The 23218-nt window shown below is 44.3% G+C and overlaps 1 protein-coding gene across 3 annotated transcripts; it reads right to left on the bottom strand.

Moving 5' to 3' along the window:
* Nucleotides 1-257: 257 nt before the first annotated feature.
* ELOVL1 (ELOVL fatty acid elongase 1) lies at nt 258-21866 on the bottom strand. 3 transcript variants are annotated; one of them, XM_066625092.1, is made up of 8 exons: nt 21671-21866; nt 7834-7901; nt 7388-7578; nt 5926-6006; nt 5616-5672; nt 4465-4570; nt 2819-2955; nt 258-2515 (listed from the first exon to the last, which is right to left on the bottom strand). In XM_066625092.1, exons 2-8 carry the CDS (start codon nt 7877-7879, stop codon nt 2270-2272), a joined length of 864 nt encoding a protein of 287 aa, XP_066481189.1. In that variant the 5' UTR covers nt 7880-7901; nt 21671-21866; the 3' UTR covers nt 258-2269. The 3 variants fall into 3 exon arrangements, with proteins under 3 accessions (XP_066481189.1, XP_066481190.1, XP_066481188.1); XM_066625093.1 differs by lacking the exon at nt 21671-21866 and adding an exon at nt 21348-21490; XM_066625091.1 differs by lacking the exons at nt 7834-7901; nt 21671-21866 and having other exon boundaries at nt 7528-7578.
* Between the last annotated feature and the right edge of the window lie 1352 nt (nt 21867-23218).

Here is a 23218-nt window from a genome sequence, read left to right as displayed (position 1 = left end):
CTAGGGTATTTATACAACTCATGCAACTAGGCTGCTCACACCTGTGGTAAAGTACAAGGGGTTTACCCCTGAGCTCGCTCTGTGGGAAGCCTGCCTAAGCATATGGGTAAGAAATGCTGTTTTGAATGGAGCAGGTACAACAGTTTCAGGAGGGAGTTATATTGGTAAAGCCTCTTCACAAGTCAGTTATCACCCACATGCTACAGATCTTGGATTTTAATGTAGCAAAAAATGTGGAGAACAGACATACACAGCAGGAAAAAAACCAAGGATGTTTTACTGTTTGAGTGGTACCCCTAAGTTTCCCCTGCATCAAAGTTTCTCAGTCAAAACAAGCGCGTAAGTTTTGAAGGTCTCTATAAGCATTACTTTAGGGTATCTTAAATACAGATTGAGGGGTAGGAAAGTAGTACAGTAGGGTCAGGTGTCAAATTTAAGATATTAAAGTGTTACAAACACTTAAACTGTTTATCAAAATAGCACCAAATGGTACAAATACCTCTCCAATGGCACACAACACTTGGTTCTTTGTTTACAGCACACAACCCAGATTGTTTGTCTCCTACTGAAGCAGACCACAGTTTAAAGTGTTTACATTGCTTCCAACTTCCAGAAGGTTTATTCTAGAAACAGGATATGAGTTTGACAGTGCCCTACTTTATCCCATTCAGCAAGATCTACTGGCAGCTATTTGGCACTCAAGGCACAGGAATGCCACAGATGTAGGATTTGCCATTTCATTACTTGCCTGATTAATTTTGTCAGATTTGTTTTGTATGTCACCCATAAAAGAGAGCAGTAGATGCAGCAGCTTTCGTTACCACACTCAACTAGGCTGCAGGCCAACAGCACCAAGTGATAGAGCTTCCTCAGAACCAGCATTTGGAACTTGGGCAAGAATGGGAGCCACTAACACAGGAAGGTAATTGGCCAGAAAAAGTTTCCATATAAGGACAGAAGAGAATACACACTGCCCTGCTTGGAGCAGCAGGGAAGAAAAGCAGGAGTGTAAAGAAAACAAATGCAGCACAGAGCATTTGAGCAGAGCTACTCTGCAGACACTGAGAAAACAAAAGTAGAAGTTTATACTGCAATTCCTGGGGTTCTCTAGCAGGAACCTTATAAAGTCTGGCACTAGACAATAGATGAACTAGAATGTTGGTGGGGGGGCACAAGAAAAAAGTAACATGTCCTAGAGCAAGCCAAAATGGGGAGTTCTTGGGGCAAACCAAATCTAAAACAATACTTCATGGAAATTGGATCTCTATTTGCAGCAATTTTCACCTGCTCCAACTAGCCAGCATGCCAGGGGCAGCAGAAGCAGCTGGAACTGAAAGTCAGACATCTGCTTGACAGTTAATATAATCATCAGTGCCTTGCAGGAATGTTTGCTCCGTTTCTTACCTAGTCTCAACTAAGCATAGGTGCAGAGCCTTGAAGTTAAAAACAAGAACCATTGTTTTTTTCCGGTCCATTTATTTCTGTGAGTGAGAAGCTCAGGTAGGAGGGAGACACCTCCCCCTGAGGAGTCCTCCCCAAGTTTAGAATACAGGGAACCTCTGCTCCTTAGAGCAGATGCAATAATTAAAAAAAGTCACACAGAGCAACAGCATGCAAGCAGGACAACAGGGTCCTATTTCTTTTCCCTGGGCCTCAGTGCAGCAAGAGCCTGTGGTCATCAACCAGTGGGAGCGAAGTCCAGAGTTATTGCTAAGGTCCTGGGATCAGAGCAACCAAACCTGGGGAGTTAGCTGGAAAGAGGAACACCAAGGCCAGCCAAGGCAGCAGGAAGGAAATCCCTGACCTATAGCACCCCACCTGCATATAGAGCAGGAATATATATCCCAGAGCAATAGGGGCCACTCAAAGTATGAATGGCAGGGCACCAATGGGTATAGAGTGAATAGAGGGCAACCCAAGTGTAGAGAGGGCAGAAGAACAAATTCCCACCTGGTCACAAGACGTATTTAGAACTAAATGGATAGATGTGCACCATCTGGTAGCTATAGAGGTCGGGATTCTGCTTTGGTCCAGCTCTGGAAGGAATCCAGCCCAGGGCAGACACAGGCACTTTGGAAACATTGGGCTGGATCCAGCACCGATAGCCCAGGCAGCCTCTCTCCCCTGAACAGCTGAAGGCCAGGCAATGAGGATGTAGGACAGTTGGGAAAGTGGCTTGGAACTGCAAGACAACAGTCTGTAGGCACTTGGTCTGGCTCATAGGCCCAAATGTAGGCCAGTCGGTCCAAGACACCTAGGGCCCATGCCCCTAGTTGGCTTTGGGTTTGCCGTTAGCAATGGCACCATTCTCATGGAAGCTGTTGTGCTGGGACTGTGCCCTAACCTTGGGCAGACGCTTGCCTTTGGTGTACGACTGGTACCAGAAGTTGGAGAAGAGTATGAAGAAGATGACGCCGTAAATCCAGATGAGGTGGACGAAGATGGGGAACTGGTAATTGCAGGTGGGCATGAAGTAGTACTGGGAGATGTGGATGGAGACGACCACAAACTGCAGCTGGAAGCAGAGGCAGGGAAAGAGTTATGGAGGTAAGAGACATCAGTATCCCATTTTCCACCCACAAAAGAAGATGGGAAGAATTAGGGGAAGTAGGTTCAGAGGGTGGGAACAGTTAGGAGAACAGACAAATCTAGCACAGGCAACAAATTTCAGAATTAGGCCTGCCAGTCTCGGCATCACTAGCCAAAATTAAAAACTAGTTCCAAAAAACCCAGAACTGTGGCAAACCAATAGCTCAATTGATTTGTTCCATTCAGTCAGCTGGCATGATTGGCCTGGTTCTGGCTTTTCATTACTTACCAACTGAACGGCAGTTATGTGCTTCTTCCACCATAGATACTTTTGGAAGGCAGGCCCTGCAGCTGACAGCCCATAGTAGAAGTACATCACCACATGCACTACACAGTTCACCATAGCATGGAATGTACCCATTCCTCCTATGCGGCAACACAGGGATTAAAAACACAGTCAGAACACAGCCCAGTCATATGTAGCAAAAACAGAAGAGGAATTTGTCTTAGATATCAGGGACTATGATATAAAATCGGGTTTATAAACTGTCAAAATGTTTGTATACTACAAAACATACAAAAGTTTATTCAATCAATGCTAATATAAGCAGAAAACATTAGATATTAATGTAGAAACATACTCCTAAGCATTTCATGGCACACATGTACATTACCAACAACATAGTGGCCTAACATCAAAAGATTTTAGAGCAAATATTTTAATCAGGTACTGTATTTTGCCAGCAACCATTTATAAATGCTATACAAATATTTGTACATATGTTGCATTGTTTGGAGAGATGTTTGTCACAAACACATTTGGCCATTATTTCCCCACTTTATTATCTAAAGTGTTTTCAATTGTAAGAGAAGGGGAAGTTATATTTTGATTGCCTCAGGCATCATTACAAGGAGATAGTACAGAGGTATAATTGTGGCACTGAACTATACTAGCAGGTTGCATTATCCAGATTTTGGGGGGAGAAAGAATGTTGGATCCATTCAGATCCTGTCTGAAGCCACTCTGCTCTACAGATGCATGGCGGGGGTGGTGGCGGCGGTGGTAATCTCAGCTAGTCACTTTGATGTCATCAGGTAGTTGTTAGCACCTAGAGACTTATGAGCTTGGGGAGGGTTCAATGCATGCTCTTCTCAGCATATATTGGACTCTCCCCACTTCACTCATGGAGTCATCCAAGGTAACAGTAGGATCCTTTAGGCTCTGATAGGCCACACTGACATAAGGGATGTACTGATGACTCAATGTCTGGCTTTGAGGGAATACAGTACAGGTTTTGCCCACATCCAAGTTTTAAATCATTGCCATACTTGAGATTGGGAATTTTTCCCCAGATCAAGCGAGACAGTTTGGGCCAATTTCTGCAGCATATGGCTTGCTCACCTGTATCATTTGGAACTACTGCTCTCATAGGGTGTAATCCTAACCAACTTTCTAGCACCAAGGTAAGGGAAATGCAACTCTGAGGTAAAGGAACAAACACTGCCTTACCTTGAGGAGGCCTCTGTGACTGCCACCCAACTGCAGGATGCAACACATGCCCCACTGGCACAGTTATGCCAGTGCTGGAAAGTTGATTAGGACTGCGCCCACAGTTATACAGCATACGTTGGCTTGCAGGGGGTAATACATAGATGGGGAGGATAATTTTGGGCCCTCTCAAGGGGATTCTAGAGAGATATCTACAATTAGTAAACACTGGAATTGGACAATAAGGAGGCATGGACAACATGAAGCCACAGCATGAAGAGAGACAGAATGTATGAGCACACTTTGCATGTGCTTACAACTAAGACTTTGTAAGAAAGACACACACCTGAAATTGGGTTATGGGTCATAGTTCCTCATATCTCATAATTCAGAGCCCATAACTATGCCAAGCCCCATCAGAGTCCAGCTTTCCCCCTAGATCTCACCTGGACCAAATGTGGCACCCCACCACCAGCTCCAGGGCAGCACTGAATGATGGAACAAATGCAGGAAGGTCACCTGCTCATTCTTCTTTCTTAGGACAAAGATCACCTGGAAGTAAAGTACAGAGTGAGAGATGGGTTTCATTAAGAGTTTCTGGTTTTATCCAATGGCACAGCTGCAGGGCCACCTTTACCTGGCTATCCCTACCCCAGCAAGTCAAGAAGAAAAGTAGCACTCAAGTGGGTGCCATTCACACTATCTCCTAAGTAGCCTTTTAAATGTCTACTACATAAATTTGACATTTAAAAGGATACCTAGGGGATAGGAGGGGCATAGAAACAAAAGTCTATCCTGCAATATCTAGGACATCTCTATACAGTATTGTGTTAGTGGGCTTTGGAATATAAAGCTTAGGGTACAACATGTGCTTGCCCCATTGGCCTTTCAAGAAGTCTGTTTACACCAAAAAGAAGCATGTGGGGGAGGGGTGCAAGACCTGCTCCACCTTGATATGCTTGAATATTTAAGAAGTTTTGTCCCTGAATGGCTTGCTTGCAGTATCTTTTCTATTTAAGAATTTTAACATCCCATCCTCCCACCTCCCCCCTCCAAAAAAAAAACAGGTGTTCATGGTGGCACAAATCATAAGTTAAAACACCATAAACATAAATTACAGATATCAGCATGAAATACAACAAAACATTTTTAAAAAAATCAAGAGTAGACCATGACTCAAACTGAAGAAAAGGAAGAGTAACAAATTATGATGAGAAGGCTAACCTAAATAAAAATAATTTAACCCTTTGCCATATTGGACCTGCTTAAAAGCAGAGGAGCATGGTAATGGTGAGGTTTGATTCTCTTCCCTTCCCTATGCCATTCTTTTAAAAGCTCCACCTTTACTTTACAGGCAAACACGATAAGTATGCAGTTGCACAAACATCTAGTTTGGCCACCATCATCGTACATTTAGTAAGAGGGATCCATGCCAGAATGACTGATAGGGTTGTTTGGCCAATCCTACTCTGCTGTCACCTTTCTTTAGTCCCAGCAGCCATCTGTATCTTGTGATTTAGAACAAAGGCACCTGTATGCTTCTATGCTCAAAGAATGACCCAAGAGGCACAAGCATAAGGGGCCTAGAGTCACTTACCGTGTCCATCAGTTCAATAAACTTGGAAAAGACGAAGATCCAGGCCACACGGACCATCTACAAAATGAAAGAGCAAAAATTTGACTCTTGGCCTTATCCCCTCTCTCTACTGCCTTCCTTTTCTCCCATTTCCATCCAACTTATCTCCCCTTGGAAAGAACTTCTACCCTGTACAATTGTGAACTGTACTGAACACTAGGTCACCAGTGTTCATATTCAAAATAACAAAGCACAGAGGGCCATGAGGGAGCCAAGATACTGCTCAAGATATTTGAGCAGAAGATAACAGGGGTGGGGGTGGGGAACTTACTCGAAGGGCAGCTGGATTCAGAGATGTGTCCACAGGGTCACACCTCCAAGTGTAACCACTCAACAAGGCTGCCATAAGGAACTGCAAAAAGGAGGCACCAATCAGACCACACGCCTCTGTTCACAATAACAAACACCACTCCTTTCTAATAATCCAGTCACGCACTACATGTACCACAGTGGTTACATATAGCCCCTCTACTATATAGGTGTCTTCTACATTGCCCTAATTTGAGCAGTTAAGTCACTGTGGTGCAATTTTTGCACACTCACCAATATAGTATATGTTTGTCTTTTCAATCTCAGAATTTCCAAAACTTTCAGCTTATATCTTTTCAGCTGAGAGGCACTCTTGCATATCTAGCTGTTGTAATGCAAGCCTTTGCCCCTCCCCTGCAAAGACTTACCCTAGTTCCCAAACTCCTGGGGAATGCTGCGCCATTCTGGTTTCTCCAAAGGAGAAAATGGAATGGTGTGGTAGGAGGACTGAAAAGCTTCCAGCATGCCCCACTTCCCTCCAGCTGACAGCATGAAGGCGCAGAGCGCCTTTGCACTCATCAGCTGGAGGGAAAGGGAAAGGGGCAGCCTGAAGGATGTCTTGCAAGGCTGGCCAGCCTCATGCGAGCTCCCTGGCCCAGCATGCCTTGTCCTCAAGTAGACAATGAGCAAAGACGCTGCACCTTTGCTTGCTGTCTGCTTGAGGACAGGGCATGCTGGGCAAGAGAGGTCTCATGAGGCCAGGAGGCCTCGCAAGACCTCCCCCAGCATGTCCCACCCTGCTCCAGCAGATGATGAGCAAAGCAACAATGCAGCTGCCTGGGGGGCGGAGCCCACCTCATGGACGGCATATGGCCTGTGAGCAGCATGTTGGACCATCCTGATTGGGAACTTTAAGACAATTTCAAACATTCTAGAAAAACTGTGAAAGATTAAGCACAAACAACTTTCTCATCTTCTCATTTTTATGAGTATTCTGCAGAGAGCAGTGGGAAAAAGAGATGCAAATGACCTTTACACAGAGACATGTATTTCATACCCATATGGGAAGAAAAAGTTTCTTCTCTACCTGCTGCTATTAACCTGTACTGTTAGGCAATTCTTCATAACCTAGAGAAGTTGGGCATAACAAATTGCTAAGAAAGTTGTGGAATCATTTCTGGAAGTTTATTAAAGATGGTTTAAATCTAGGGTGCACTGCAAATCTCAGAGGATATCCAAGAGCAAAGTATAAGTAGAGATATAGAAAGGATTATAGATGGGGTGGCTTTTCTATAGTCTAAAGTACTTTTAGTACAACCCCTACCTGTTGATTAATCAAAATTCAATAGATCTTATTGCACCCACAAAGCTTTACATGCTCCCTGAACTCTTCTGAGTTCTTAAAAGTGTCAAAAGAGAAGTTCCACAAATAGTTTTGCTCACATCAAAGCCAGCTGCATTTAACCGAACAAGGGAAGGCTCACCTCATAGACCATGTAGACTGATAACGCTACCATGGAGAAGTTATAGACAACCATGAATTTTTTTAGGTTCATAGGCTTCCGGTTGGCCATAAGCCGTGGCCCCAGAGACAATACAAAGTACACATAGCTTATCAAGATACCAGTCATGAGCCAAGGTGTGCCCATCAGTGGATATGAGGCAATCCGGGGGTCTGAAGAGGAAAAAAAGAGATTATTCAGAGGCACATATGGTGGTCCACAAATATTTCCCGTTTCATTATCCAATGAAACCCATACACCTGGAGTTGTATAAGTTTCAATGTCTAGGTAGCACTGCGATCCCGCATATTGCAATAGAAGAGGGAGAGAAAATACCAATCATGAGGCAGTCTCCCATGGGTGAGCCAATAGAAATAGTAGGCAAAGTTTCCGCCATTTAAGCTTCTAGCAGAACAAGCAAAGCTCACCTGCTCCCTTCATGAAGTCTTGGTACATGGTCACCAGCGAGTCCATGGCAGCAATACTGGTGGCTGTTCTGTAGAGGAAGAGACAGAGTGTGTGAGGCCATAGGATTATGACCATCTATTTCAGCTCAAGTCTATTCAGAGTGCACCTTTGCAGCACTTCCCATTCCCAACCACAGTGCTATTAACTATTTTGATATAGAATACAGTCAATTCCCGTCCTGCTATGGTCAGCTAGGAAGACAGAAAGAGCCTGAAAGGAAAGTCCTAAATACTTTCCTCTACCAGACAGCACGATCTCTGGGATGTTGTGGCTTTTCATCCATCTGAACAACCCATAAAAGCTAATCAGAAAAAGGCACAGTTTTCCATAGTAGCGGAAAAGATTGTTCAGCCAAGCACTACCTCCTGAAGGAGAAGAAGAAAAACTTTATTACGGTCACAAGACCAGTCACCACTACCTCCTGTAAAACACACAGCCCTGTGGGCAGTTTCATCCACACCTCCCAAGTTGGGAAACAAAACTGGATCACTGATGCGCTCTGTACAAACCATGTGCTCTTCTAAAACGAAATGGCCAGGTATGCTAAGCACAAAGTATTTGAACTGCAATGTACTGTATCTTTCTTAGCTTGGTGAAAACTGCCAGGAAGCATTAACTAGCACTTTGCCCAGCCCTAGATTAGTCACCATCAGCCCAAGAAGAGGGACACACCCTCCTCAAACCGTTCACTCACCAGCAAGTTCAGGACAAACCCGCCCTGGAGGCTTAGATTAGGGGGGATTGTCTTTCTGGCATAATTGACAGACCACAAGAGGTAAAGTAAAGGAGAGGCCAAGTCCAATACAGTAGCTCTCCTTGCCATGCTCTTCCAAGTCATTGCTTCATTGTGCTGATTTATAGAGCAGTGGTTCTCACACTTTTAGCACTGAGACCCACTTTTTAGAATAAGAATCTGTCAGGACCCACTGGAAGTGATGTCATGACCAAAAGTGACATCATCAAGCAGGAAAATTTGTAACAGTCCTAGGTTATAATCCTACCTACACTTACCCAGGAGTAAGTCCCATTGACCATCACTGATAAAAGAATATACTTAGTAGCCTGTTCAAAGTACAAGTCTGTAACATTTCCCCAAATGTAGTCACATACCATGGCTGCATCAAGTTTAATATATTAAAAATAAAATAAGGAAATGAATAAGGAATAAGGAAGGAAAATAAGGAAACCCACCTGAAATTGGTTTGCGACCCCTAGTGGGTCCCGACCCACAGTTTGAGAAACACTATAATATAGAGCAGGGGTGTCCAACTCGTTTAATACAGCAGGCCAAATGGCATTTATGGTGCCTGCTGAGGGCCAGAAGTGATGTCATTAGGCAGGAAATGATGTCATTAAATGTCATAACCAGAAATAAGCACTTTTTTCTCACTTAGGAACACATTAGCTGCAAATGACAGAAGAGAAAATAGGCAAATCTTGATCATATTTCAACATATGGGAGAGCCCAATTATCATGCGGGCAACGCTTTCAGCATTACCTCAGCACTGCACAGCATCTGAGAGCCCAAGGGCCAGATAAAAAGCTTCTGCAGGGCACATCCGGCCCCCGGGGCCTTATGTTTGACACCCCTGATACAGAGCATCCTCTTTTTGCTGGTTAAAGCTTCTAGTCCTCATTACAAGTTTGGCTCCTAAATCCCAAGATGGTTATCTGATATCACCAGGGACAACACTGTGGTGTTTAGTAAGAGAAGGTTCTTGCTGAACTCACATATCAGGCTAGGAGTATCACAGCTGTTTCACCATTTTATGAAGTATCAGGCACAACTACATGCACAAAACCACAAAATTATCTTCCTTAAAGCATAGTGTTTCTCAAACTGTGGGTCAAGACCTACTAGGTGGGCCGTGAGCATTTTATTTTTAATATATTAGACTTGATGCTATCACAGTATGTGACTGCATTTGGGGAAATGTTACAGACCTGTACTTTTAACAAGCTACTATGTATATTCTTTTAACAATGATAGTAAATGGGTCTTACTCCTGGATAAGTATGGGTAGGATTGCAGCCTAGGATTGTAAGAAATGTTCCTGCTTGATGATGTCACTTCCGGTCATGACATCACTTCTGGTGGGTCCTGACAAATTCTCAATCTAAAAAGTGGGTCCCAGTGCTAAATGTGTGAGAACCACTGCTATAGTAGATTCAAAGACAGCAAGAACGATTACTGGATCAGATGTCTAAGGGCCAAATCCTATCCAAATTTCCAGCACCAGTGCAGCCATGGCAACAGGATGTGCACTGCATCTTGTGGCGAGGGAACAGTCATGGAGACCTCCTCACAATAAGAGAACACTTGACCCCTTACCAAGAGACTGCACTGCAGCTACATCAACATTGGAAAACTGGATGGGATTGGGCCCTAAGCCACCAGCCAGATCTCTCAAAAGCTGAAGAAAGCAGAGCTGATTCCTTTCCTTTCCTTAGCAAGAGCCTTGTTTTTCAGGTAGTCTGCTGAATAGTTACAGGTTCCTATGGCTAGAGGTGGGTTTTTTCATAAGAGTACAAAACACTGCTTTCTGCACTTCTCATTTTTGTAAAAAACAAAGAACACAAAATCTGTGAAACTTAAAAAAATTAAAAATAAAAGTTCTCTAACACCTCTACATGCATGTGGCTGCATCTGCCGACACTATACCACCTACCTAGGACACTTTTAAAGTGATTATAATTTATAATTAATAAAATAAAAATGCACCCTTGGAATAAAAACGTAATACTGCTTTCTGCACTTCTAACTTTGGAAAACACCAAAATCTGTGGGGGGGAAAAACCATTTCCACCCACCTCTATCTATGGCATACAGACAGTTGCTTTACACCAAGGAAGCACACTGACCTAAATGATCTTCACAGAACAATTCACCCATTCCTATTCAATTAAAGCAAGATCAGTGAAGCTGCAACCTAGCCAGAGATTTTAAAGGCTTCCAATAGAAAGCTTCATTACTGGCATCAACAGCATAATTCATGTTTTCCTCAACTCTAAATTTTTCTTTAGACAGCTAATAGAAGAGCAAGGAAGGAAGGGAAGGAGTATTTGTAATCAACCATGCTCTTTCAAATAATACATGCTTTAATTAAAACAAAAAAAATCAATTTTACTACAAAAGGAAGAAATCTTGATTATGCACAACTACACAAGTGAATTCTGAATCATTTTGAAGGTATTACTTTTTCTTACTATGAGCATTCTTGTGGTCCAATCACGATGCATATAAGCATAAAAAGTTTAAAACATTTTTTTAAAAGAATACAAATTTGAACATACAAAAGGTTGCTTCTCTCCTAAAGAACTCAAGCAGAACAATACAAGGAAAAGCCACACCCCAAAAGAAGCATACCAAAAGGGGTTATTCATAAAAGAGTAATCATTTTTTATTAAATAAATAGGAAGGATATAATGAAGCACTTTTCCCTTCATGGCTGAATAAACTCCTACAAAACCTCATTTGATGAGTTTTTCTGTAGAACTACAGCCCTACTCCTGTAGACAATATGAGGGTAGTAGCTATGGCTGGATATCTTTTCTTTTTCCAGGGCTGTGTTAAATACCAAGAACCCTGTACTAACCAAAAATAATAATAAACCTTAATAAAGCAAATGCTGCAGGAAATTTTAAAAAAACAAACACGGTATTAAGAAAGCTACCTCAGAAACAGGATCAAAGAAAAATCACAAATCAATTCCTGAAAAATAATCTCCTAAAACACTGAGAAAGGTGGCAATTCTCACACACACACACACACACACACACACACACACACACTAACAAGCAGAATATGACTAATGGAAAAGCTAGCTACTCAGTAAAATAAGTCCCAGGATGTGGTTCTTGGAGTGTAGAACTTCTCAGAAAATGAGAAGGATTTTATGGTGATAAATCCCAACTTTTCCTCCATTTCTGTCACTTCCAAGGCTTCTTCAAACCAGCATCCTGAAGGTGCTGCTCAATCAAAGACAGCAGGCATTTCTGCCCTGCTTTTTGTTTTGAACATCATCTTTGTACTGTACTAGCAAACAAAGGATCTGGTTTTGTGACAGTTCACTGGACTGTGATGCCCACATGATTTCCAGAAGTGGGAAAGTCAAGAGCTCAGGTGACCTCCCTCACAATAACCAGGTTTCACCTGTGCAATACCTATAGGTTATAAAAAGTGTACATGCACCCCCCTCCTTTGCACATTTATCCAAGTCCAAAATTGGAAGTATATGCTTCAGTCATATAAACAGCGACTAAACAGCCACCAGGTAGATGGGACTCGTTAGCCTGGGATGGCAGCTCATCTGAGAGAAGGAAAACTCTGATCCTAAACCTCCACTGCCTTGGGGCTACATCCAGTTATGGAAAAGGCTTCAGGAGTCAACCTCAAGACAAAATCCGGAACCGGAGTCCCTGAGGCAGTTCATGGCTGAACACAGTCACGTTCTGGCAACTCCTGCAATGCTGCTGGAACCAACCGTATTGGCTTCTGTCCAATGGAATTGGACCATTTCAGCGACGTGGAGAGAGGTGATTTGCTGCAGGGGTAACAGTCTATCCTCCATATCTACTTTACCCAGGCTTCGCACACTGGAGAGGACACTCTGTTCCAGAACCAATATTCAGAGCATAATACCATAGTCTACTGAGACTGAAGGATGCCAACATGCTTCAGTCACCTACCTGTCTTTTTAAGAGTGGGTGCATGGACCAACACTAAGTAAGTAGGTAGGAAAAGTATCCAGAAAAGTTGCATTGGGTTTTGTTTTGTGTTTTTTTTTAATTATTTATTATTATTTTGCTGGTTGCCTTTTAACATCCTTACCAACTTTTGCCACTTACCATTTTTTCTCTTTTTGCTGAATTATCAGTGACTTTTTTTCTCCTTGCATTTTTCTTTCCACTCCTTTGATATTTTTCAGCCATTTAATAAACTTCTTGTACTTTTACTGTTTTATCTGCCTTGACTCAGTTCCCTTAGAAGGGTGCATATTGCCATGTCTCCCAGACCATCCACATTCTGATACTGTTTGATTTTATGGAAACTCCACAGATTTTACGGTTCCCTGTTTAGGCTTGGGAGAACCTCCCTCTCAGATTCTTTCTTCTGCTTGGCTCTCTAGCTTTGAGTAGTGGCAGCAAACTACCTTTTCCCAGGTCAACCAATGAAAAGGGAGGAAGTAGCCAGTTGCTAACAATCCTTCTCTCTACCTGCCTATACAGAACCAGAGAAAGCCCAAGACCAGGAAAAAGGAAGTGGCAATCTCATCATGACAAGAGGCTGGTGGCAACAAGTTGCAGTTTCCTGGCTCCTTTAAGAGAAGCTAGGAAAGTACACACCCAATCAGCTTTTGTATTTGAGGTGAGGGAGAACACACACACACACAACATTTGCAGCACAAATAGCTACAAATTTGTATTTGTAGCATTTGCAGCACAAATAGCAAAGTTGTATGACCAGCCAATATGATCCGTTTTTTCCTGCCTTGAACGTGATAGTTGGCAAGATGCTCCAACAGCAAGGTGTTGAAGAGTATAGAGCAGTGGTTTTCACACATTTAACACCAGGACCCACTTTTTAGAATGAGAATCTGTCAGGACTCACCAGAAGTGATGACATGACCAGAAGCGACATCATCAAGCAGGAAAATTTTTAACAATCCTACCCACACTTACCCAGGAGTTAAGTCCCACTGACTATCACTGTTAAAAGACTATACATAGTAGCTTGTTAAAAGTACTGATCTGCAACATTTCCCCAAATGCAGTCATAGACCATGATAGCATCAAATCTAATATATTAAAAACAAAATATTGAAATGAATGGAGACCCACCAGACATTGGCTCACGACCCATCTAGTGCATCCCAACCCACAGTTTAAGAAACACTGAGATAGAGGATGAGTTCAAACAAGGTTTCAGAGAGGCATTTCACACAGCAGACATATAACCAAAACATGAAGCTCAGGCTGCTTTCTTGCCAAATCAGCACTGCACAGAAACACAGAAATTGCTGTCCTTGCTCCATTCTATATGGACCCAACTTGCTCAGCTGGTTTGAAAATAGGAGGAAATTCAGCTCAGCACTATCCCACACAGCAGCCCTGCCTCACATGCTAGCCTGTGGGGCAACTGTGCCTTACAGTCACTCAGATTGACAGGGAAGTGTAACGGAGACTTGAGACAATCCCAGGAGCCCATTCCCATGTCTAGGACCATTCACTCCTGGTCCCAAAAACTTTCTAAGCTCTCAGACAGGTTAGACAGGAAAGGCAGCACAAGAATCTTCCCCAGTCACTTTCTGGCAGGTTACCAGAAGAAGTGTTAAAATTGACCCACAGCCTTTGCCTCAAGGAAATAAATGATTTAATGGAGAGATCACCTCGTCTCAGTAAATCAAGTCTCCTAACAACCCTTCAGCAAGTGAGATGGCATGAAAACCAGCATGTTGGTTTTACAGTAATCCAAGAAGAAGGATCAGGGTAGTAACCAGGAAATTGAAAGTCATCCCTCCCCAACATATGCAAATAGTCAAGGTTCTATACATTAGTAGGAATCTGTCCAGGCAGCATTACACATCATGCATTCATGGAAAGATTTGTTAGGCGCACAAAGAGGGATTAGGCCCAGTTGCAACTTTTACTGCTATAACCTTTGCAAGCAGGATTCTAGAATTATTGTAGCACAGGGGTTCTTAACCTGTGAGGTCTGCACTCCTAAAGGGGATTCAGAAAGTACATGAGGTACTCCCAGAATCAAGAAATTTTTTTTGCTTTGATACACTTTTTTAAATGATTGAAATTTAATGTTTTTATGGTTTCAGTTTTTAGAATTATGTTCAATACAATTTCAGGAAAATTGCAAATAATAATGTAAATTGAACAAATAAAAATTAGGACATGTGCAGTTCAAAATTCTCCTGGGACTGCATGAGGCACAAAAGGTTAAGAACCTCTGCTATAGTAGATACATTAGGCTCCTAGTACTGATGCATCTCCAACCCACAGACATTCCGAAGAGCACAAAGCTGTGCACCCACATGAGTGGCTTGCATAGATGTGTTGTGCCTGGTACTGCCACCCACATGGGAGCAGGGAAGAATCTCTCAATAGCATATTGATGCATAGAGATGGGGGAGGAGATTAGAATGTTTCAAACCCTGGCCAGCCAAAAGGGGCTACCCAAGACAAGCAGGGTAATAGAGAACAAGCAGTGCTGAAATGGCGAGCAACACTTCCAAACAGGAAGATGCCAAACCCAAGTCCTCACTCTACACTCCAATCACTATCCTGGTTGCAAGAGAGACTGGATTTCCACTGAACTATTCTATGCTCGCTACTCTGTTCCAAATATACATCCGATGGGATGTTACCTCTCTTTCAGTGCAAGACAGCTGTCAGAAACAAGGCCAGGGATTACCCTGGCTCACAGATGTGTTGCAGGCTGTGAATGTAAAACTACCTTAGAGATCCAAACAGGTTGAAGAAAGTGACTACAGAAGGCAGCAGAACTTCCTAGCCTTAAACTAGGTAACAGGACTGACTATGCTTGTATGCAAAACGAAAACAGATCATCATAAAAAGGCCTCCTGGAAGGCCCTGAGGTTGCAAGGTAGAAATAAATGGAATCCAGTTCTCTGTTCCAGATGCTCAGTTGGGCCTTAAGATGTTAGTGTTGCAGATGCTCAGTTGGGCCTTAAGATGTTAGTGCTACATAAGCCCTGTGCAAACATTACAACTGTGTATGATACATACATGGTAGGATGTGGAGAAAGCATCCTGAGAAGCCCCACCTTATGCAATTCCTGCATTTGTATGCAGTGACAACGATATGTGGATGGGACTTGCCAGTATGCTCTCCTTCCCCATGCTCACAGTACAAGGTTGCAGTGTCTGCACAGAACTTTAGTTAACCTTATAACTCCACTACACATACTGACAGGATAGTCTGGATTTTGAAGAATTTTCTTTTTAAAAAAAAAAAACCATTTGGACCGAAAGGCTGAGGAACTGGGTTCAAAAAAATCCCTTTCCTAAGGAAACAACAAACACCATTCCCAAGACTGAAGAAACCTTTCAGAGATTCCAGTTTCACATACAGGCCTCCCATCACCCCTATTTGTCTTAACAATTCTTCTATACCTGATCTCAAAGCACATATGGCAACCCCATTCTTTCCCAGACTGTGTAACTCAGCAACAGCTCCCAACATGGCCAACATTCAGCCTCCAGTTAAATTCATATAGAGCAGCGGTTGCCAAACTGTAGAGGCCCTAGGACCTGCTGCCTGATTTATAAATGCCAAGGGGTGTGGCTAGAATGGTGATTGGGCAGCAGAGCACCCCCCAACAAATAGCAGTTTGTTTAACCCCTGATGCACATAGCCTAATCTGCCCTGTCAATTTCATGACTGTTCAAAAATTGGGTCATGACCCACTGGTGGGTCCCAGACCCACAGTTTGAGAACCGCTGATATAGAGAGAAAATCTTATTCCTTTTACCATTTTCAGACGTGAGGACTTGCTTTCCCTCTGCAGACTGGATATTATAATTTCTGGTTAATATTTATAGTCTTTTAGTAATCTACCCTTTCCTGTTCACAATCCACTGAAAGATTTCAAAATCATACATATGGCAAGATTCCTAGCAGTCAATATCAGGGCAGACTTCCAACCATAAACAGAACCAAGTGGTATTGGTCCTTCTGGCAGAAGCCAAGAAAGTATCTTTCAACTCATGATATATGTTGTTAGCAGCCTACATTAGCTTTCCACCTCAGTATGGCAGCCACATGTAGCTGTATCTCCCCATTACTTCCCAACTGGAATTCATGGAGACTGTGTCAGTAAGAGTTGCATGTGTTCCCCAAGTGATAATCTAGATTTGGTCTAGACAGGAATCCTGCCTGCCCTAAAGAGAAACTTTCACAGCAACAGAGGTGCTGTCAAGCCTGAAATAAAATTCTTGAGAGTTTTGAAAATAAATCTATACATAGGCATCTTGGTTCAGTGATACTGGGGAAAGGAAAGAGGCAGGGGAAGGTTGATAGTGCTCCAAGTACAAGTAGCACACCTGTGTAGCAGAAACACAATGGCTGCCACCTAATAAATTATGCACCTAGTTTAGGTGCTATGTCGGCAATATTGGCTGCCCATTCGTTTCCGGGCCCAATTCAAGGTGCTGGTTTTGACCTTTAAAGCCCTATACTGCTCTGGGCCAGGATATCTTAGAGACCGCCTACTTCCGTACAATCCGGCTCGCCATCTCAGGTCATCAGAGAAGGCCTTTTTGCAAGTGCCGCCACCCAAGGAGGTCCGGGGGGCGGCTGCAAGAAATAGGGCCTTCTCGGTAGTGGCACCAACATTATGGAACTCCCTTCCCCTTGATTTGAGAATGGCTCCCTCTCTTGAGAGTTTTCGGCGAGGCCTGAAAACACTGTTGTTTAAACAAGCCTTCTGATTTCTGGCCTTCTTAACATTTTTATACATCTTTTAGTTTTTTACAGGCTTGATTCCTCGGTGACTTGCTCTTTTATTCTGTCTTTTAATCTGACTACTGTTTTTATGGCCTCTGTAATGTGTTTTTAAATGTTTTTATCTGCTATGTATTAATGTTTTTTAAAATCTGTTTTTTAATATGTTGTTAGCCGCCCTGGGTCCCGTTAGGGAGAAGGGCGGGATAAAAATAAAGTTTTATTATTATTATTTTTATTAATACCTACTTGAATCATGGCTGAATTGAACCATAGCTATAGCATGCAGAGGGCCAGCTACTACATGGAAATCAGATGATAAAAACCACAATGTCATATCCATGACAGCTTCAGAGCAAGTAAAGCAGACCCATGTTCCTAGGACCACAGCCTTTGATGCAATGGTCTGGTCACCATTGGGCTCTCTGCTCTAGGGCAGATTGACTAAACAATTATTCATTTTCAGTACTGCTTGCTAGCATGCCCAAGCTGCCATGGTTCTTCTAGGTACCAGTTTTAGATGCAGACAGCACCCACTCTCATTTTCCAGAATCCTGGCTTATTATGGCATGGCTCTTGAGACAGATCCCATCCAATTACAAACAGTATCTCCGACAGAATCCACACATGCAACGTAAATGACTTCCTTACTCCTGCTGTTTGTGTGGAAAAACAGAAATATGCAGTAGTTTTAAGTGTGCATCTATCCAGTTTTGTAATTAATTATAAACTCATCTTCCTATAGGTGCAGCAATAGCATTTCAATTTTTCTGATTTTTTTCCATCGTCCATGAATATGTGCATTCTATCTGTAGCACGTTTTTAGTTTTCCACCTCCCATTGTTTCCTCCACAGAATTGTATACAATTTTGAACTTTTTCACATTTTAGCTTCTCCTCTCTATACAGAAGAGTGGATGAAAGCTCCGTCAATTTCACTGGTGCTAGGAAAACTTCACTTGTTCATCACTTCTCTCTATCTCTACTGTTGCTGCTGCTAGGTGGTGGTAATAGTTGCTTTTATTTTCCCTTTGAAATGACATGTTTGGAGAACAGCACAGATTAAATACTAATTTACTCATTTAAAGAAACTGACAGTTTTATTGGAGGACAGTGAATAAAATGGCAGTGAGAAAGATATCCCTGAGACTCGATCTAACACTAGTCTCAGGGCAACATGGCCAGCATCCAGGTTAGGAAGTACCCTTTCACATTTAAGTCAGAGGGAGTTTATGGTGGCACTTCAAGCACAAAAGGTTTAATGTGACTGGTAATGCAGGCTAATAAAAGGGAAGATTTCCAAGTGATAATTAAAACTCTTAAAAACTAACTTCCCTCCAATTTGGGTTCAGATGCCTCCCACACAGAATTCTAGACCTGCTTTTTTCACCTGGGTTGTGTTGGTCCAGCATGGCCCCCCAAAAAACCTGTTCCAGAAGTACATATATCACACACACTGCTCCAGGGCAAAAGGTGGCATAGGAAAGTAGGTAAAATGCAAGCAAGAGTTTTTGGGTCAAGATTAATCAGTAAAGTCTCCACATTTGGGAGGAAATGGCTAAAGGCAAGCAGGGAGAAGATTCTCACAGGAATGATCCAACATCTTCACTGCTGCTTAGGCTAAATTAGTTCCATATTTTAAATTCATCTTAAAGTAGCTGATAGTATTGTGTTGTGTCCCAAGATGAGAGGAACAGCATCTAGAAACCAAAGAGGTATGATCTTAGGTAGAAAAACTACCAGAAGGCTAAGGAATTAAGCAGCCTCCTCCCCCACATTTTTCTGTTCCAGAAGCTGACTTCTTGTTAAAAAACAAAACAAGAGTCACAGGGCAAAGTACAAATACCATCTAATTTGGATCCAGGATTTAAAATGTGTCAGGAGCAACTCTAAACTATGGAAAAGGAAGAAATATGCCTAAAATAAGTTTTGATTAACAACAACAAAAATGAGTCATGAAATTCATAGAATTCAGAATAAGTGATATTAAACACAACAGGTGTTAATATTCCTAGAAGTGTGATGCTGGCATCTAGGATGTATTTTTCCAGTACTGATTTTATCTGTAGATCAGATCCCAAGATGGAATTTAAAGGTGGCAAGCTGCTGGGTGACATCATGTGTTGTATTGAGTAAAGTTGATTGACTGACAACTATTTAAAAGCAAACTCATTAATTTCAATCACAAGTAAAGTCTCCCTAATCCCATTACTACAAGCCCTTGGGAACAGGGTGAGTTAGATGAATGAACGTTAGAAGGGACACTACAAAACAACTTAGGGCCCAATCCTATCCAACTTTCCAACTCCGGTGTAGCCACAATGCAACCTCATGGTAAGGGAACACATGTTCCCATACCTTAAGAAGGTCCCAGTGACTGCCCCTCCACCACAGGATACAGTGCACACCCCACTGCCACAACTACACCAGCACTGGAAAATTGGATAGGATTGGGCCCTCAGTTGTTTGGAAGTGCAGCAAAATCATTATGGATGAGTGAGGATTTCTAATCTGATTGGGTTCTCTGACAGTTAAAGCCCACCCCCTGGCAGTTTGGGGTCCATCATTTCTGGAGAACAATTTTCTAGAAAAGGGTAGCTCACAGAGTTGGAGGGGGGCAGAGAAAGATGTGTCATCTGTTGCAGGCTAAACTCAACTCCAGCACCCACTAGGGCAGGAGCCAGATCAAGTCTATAGCACAAGGGTTGTCACTTGCAGAGCTCTGAACTTTTAACATCCTAAATTCAGTAAGCGAAGTTTTTTTTTTTATTACCGTGTCTCTATAGCCAAGGTGGCCAAACTTGCTTAATGCAAGAGCCACATACTATAAATGTCAGATCTTTGAGAGTCGCAAGAGAGATGTTTTAGAGCCCCAATATATAAGAAGCATTTAAATTGTTAAATACATTTACTCACGAACATTAAACTTATGTACAAATCTAGTAAACTCTCAGTTTACACCTGGTAAATAATTACAAAGCTTGAAAGTTTCTTATTTGCTTTTTATATTAATTGTGATGTGATGCAAAAAAAGGAGCTCAGTCAACATATTTCCGAGAGGTTGTGCCTCATTGTCCACTGGGATTCTATTCTAGAATCCCCAGTGGATTAAAAAAAAATCAATGGATACCAAACCAGTGGAAAAATAGTTTTAAAGACCCACTTCCAGGTTTCTTGTTCCCCCACTGTCGCCCCCAGAATGCATTGGTATAGACCTGTGGCGTCAAACCCGTTTTGTACAGTGGGCAGAATAGCATTCATGATGCCTGCTGAGGGTTGGAGATGATGTCATTAGGCAGGAAGTGATGTCATAACCACAAATAAACACTTTCTCACTTAGGAACTCATTAGCTGCAAATGACAAAAGAGAAAATATGCAAATCTTGATCATACTGCAACATAAGGGAAAGCCCAATTATCATGCGGTCCTCCTTTCAGCAGCGCCACCTCAGCACTGTTCAGCAGCTGAGAGCTCAAGGGTCAGATGAAAAGCTTCAGCAGGCTGCATCTGGGCCCCGGGGTCATGTCTGACACTCCTGGTAGACACTATACCTCATTCATGGGGGGGGGGGGAATGGAATCTAATGGAATGAAATTGTAATTATTGCACAGCATGAAGGTGGGAAGCTGGACTTTGGTGCTTTTTTTGCCCCCTTCATACAAGGCATTTGAAGGTGGGCCCTGCTGTTAGTGGTGAGCCAAACCACTGGATGCCAAATCAGTGATGCCAAACCAGGGGATGCGGAGGACCCACCTGTGTGTCAAAGCACCGCACGGGGCTCCACGGCCACAGTTTGGCCACTCCTGCTGTGCACATGTGGGGCTTTTCTCAGCACAGAGAAGCCCCACCTGTGGCACTTCTGCCTGCCAGCCCTCCGCCAAGGCACAGAAGGAGGGAGAGCAAGCTGGCCCCAGCCGAGCCCTTCTCCTGCAGAGACTGGGCGGAGAAGGGGAGCGTCCCTCAGAAGACGCGGCGGCACCAGGCGCCTTTCCAACCTGTTCCCGGTGTTGAGCGGCCGCGCTGCCTTCGCGTGTTCCCTCCGGCTCGTCTCAGCCCCGCGGCGGCAGCGCCTGGCACCGCCCGCGGGAAGGCGCTCCGGGCCCGGCTCCGACAACCTCCAGCTCGGCGCGCCCACCGGGCCTTCCTCAAGCGCGCGGGGAGAGGCCCCGCTCGCTTGGCGGCGGCGGCGGCGCGCCGGGCCCGGCTGAGGAAGCTGAAGCGGGGCCCGACAGGGCGTGGCGGGCGGCAGCGCCACCGCCGCGCTGACTCCCCCCGCAGCTCCTGAGGGCGGCGCGGAGCCCACCCCGGACGCACTTACCCGCCCGCAGCGCTGAGGCAAAACCGGAGACGTGCCTGCCCGCGAGGCGCTCGGCCACTTCCTTCTCCGCGGACCCGCTTCGGAGTCACCCCAGAGTTAAAGGGGACGGCCCCGAGCGCTCCGGTGCCAGCGATTGGCCGCGCCGGGCAGACTGCGAGCCGCCTCACTGAGGAGGAGCCAGTCCTCGAGCTCGCCGCCCCGCGGAGGAGCGCGCCGTGGGCACGAGAGGCCGCCTGACACCAGCCCGCCTGCAGGAAGGGGAGTGGGGAGGCCGCGCCCGCCCAGAAGGAAGCGCACGCTTCCTGCCCTGGCCGCGGCTCCAGGCTGAGGAGAGCCTCCAGTGTGTCACCCCACAGGAGTTCCATGGGTGGCACATGCCTCTCCCACAGCTGTGGGTGGGGCAGTCTTCTTTGTGGGTCTGAGAGCGGCTTTCTCTGGCTCACAGACAGGCCCTGAGTGGGTCGGTGTATGGCTGGGAACCCTTCCAAAAGCTGCCCCTCAAAAGAGTTGCTGTGGTGCCAGGCAGCTCTCCAGTCTTGGCCACTCCCAGGAAAGGTATTTTGCCCTCCAGTCCTACGCCTTGATGTGGTGTGCCACAGTACCAGCCACCCTCAGAGCTGCTCTGGGCATGGAAAGATGCCCTGTGGCTAACCCCAAGAAGCTTCTCATTGCTTCAGATTGAAGCCCCTTGTGCTGCTCTTGTCAAATTGGCATGTGCCTGAGGCCTTTGTGAAGTCCTGCAGGTGGCTGACAGAAGATATCCCATTATGCAGTGGTGGATTTCCCCAGCCCCACACCCAGGGCAACAGTCTGCAATGCCAAGAAGCCGCCCCCCCCAACCTCTCACCACAGCGATACGGAGCCTCGCGCAACTCCAGGACCAACCGGGGAAGCTTTCTGAGGAAAACTGGAAGTGCAGTTTGTAACTGCATTGGGAGCATCAGAGAGGCTTCCCGCATGGTCCTAGAGGCACACAGACCCAGTGCCCAGGGCATTTGCCCATTCACAAAGCACTAGGTCTGCTGTTGCCATTATGTACTTCTTCACATGCATAATTAACAGGGATGGGAACTAAAGTCGCAAAAACATTGGTTTTTCACAACTCATGTTGACTCAAGTCACAAAAGTCACTGACTGGGACCCAACTCGAGTCTCGGGGCCAGTGACTCAGAGAAGAGTCACAACTCAAATTTGACTCAAATCCTGAGCCTCTTTAGTGTCTGTGTGCTTGCTTAACTTACTATTTTTTCCCCATCACTTCCATGTTGTCCCAAAAAACCCTGTGGGTGATCCAGAAGCCATCTTTCACACTGATGGCAGCAGCAGACATGGTGGGAGGAGGGTAGGTAGTTCCAGGAGGAGGGTATGGGTGAATTAAGGGGAGGAGGAAGGCGTAAGATTTGTTGTTGCTGTTGTTGCTCAAGGATGGACTCGTTTCTCTAAACGACTCAGGACTTGAGTCAAAATGACTCAAAATATCCACAAGTTAAGTTGCAGCAGTGCATGCTATGACTTACAGGTTGAGTCTAGGGGGCAGAGACTCGCAAC

Source organism: Tiliqua scincoides, chromosome 4, assembly GCF_035046505.1.
Source record: "Tiliqua scincoides isolate rTilSci1 chromosome 4, rTilSci1.hap2, whole genome shotgun sequence".
Lineage (NCBI taxonomy): Eukaryota > Metazoa > Chordata > Lepidosauria > Squamata > Scincidae > Tiliqua > Tiliqua scincoides.
This window is presented reverse-complemented; position numbering and strand designations above follow the sequence as displayed.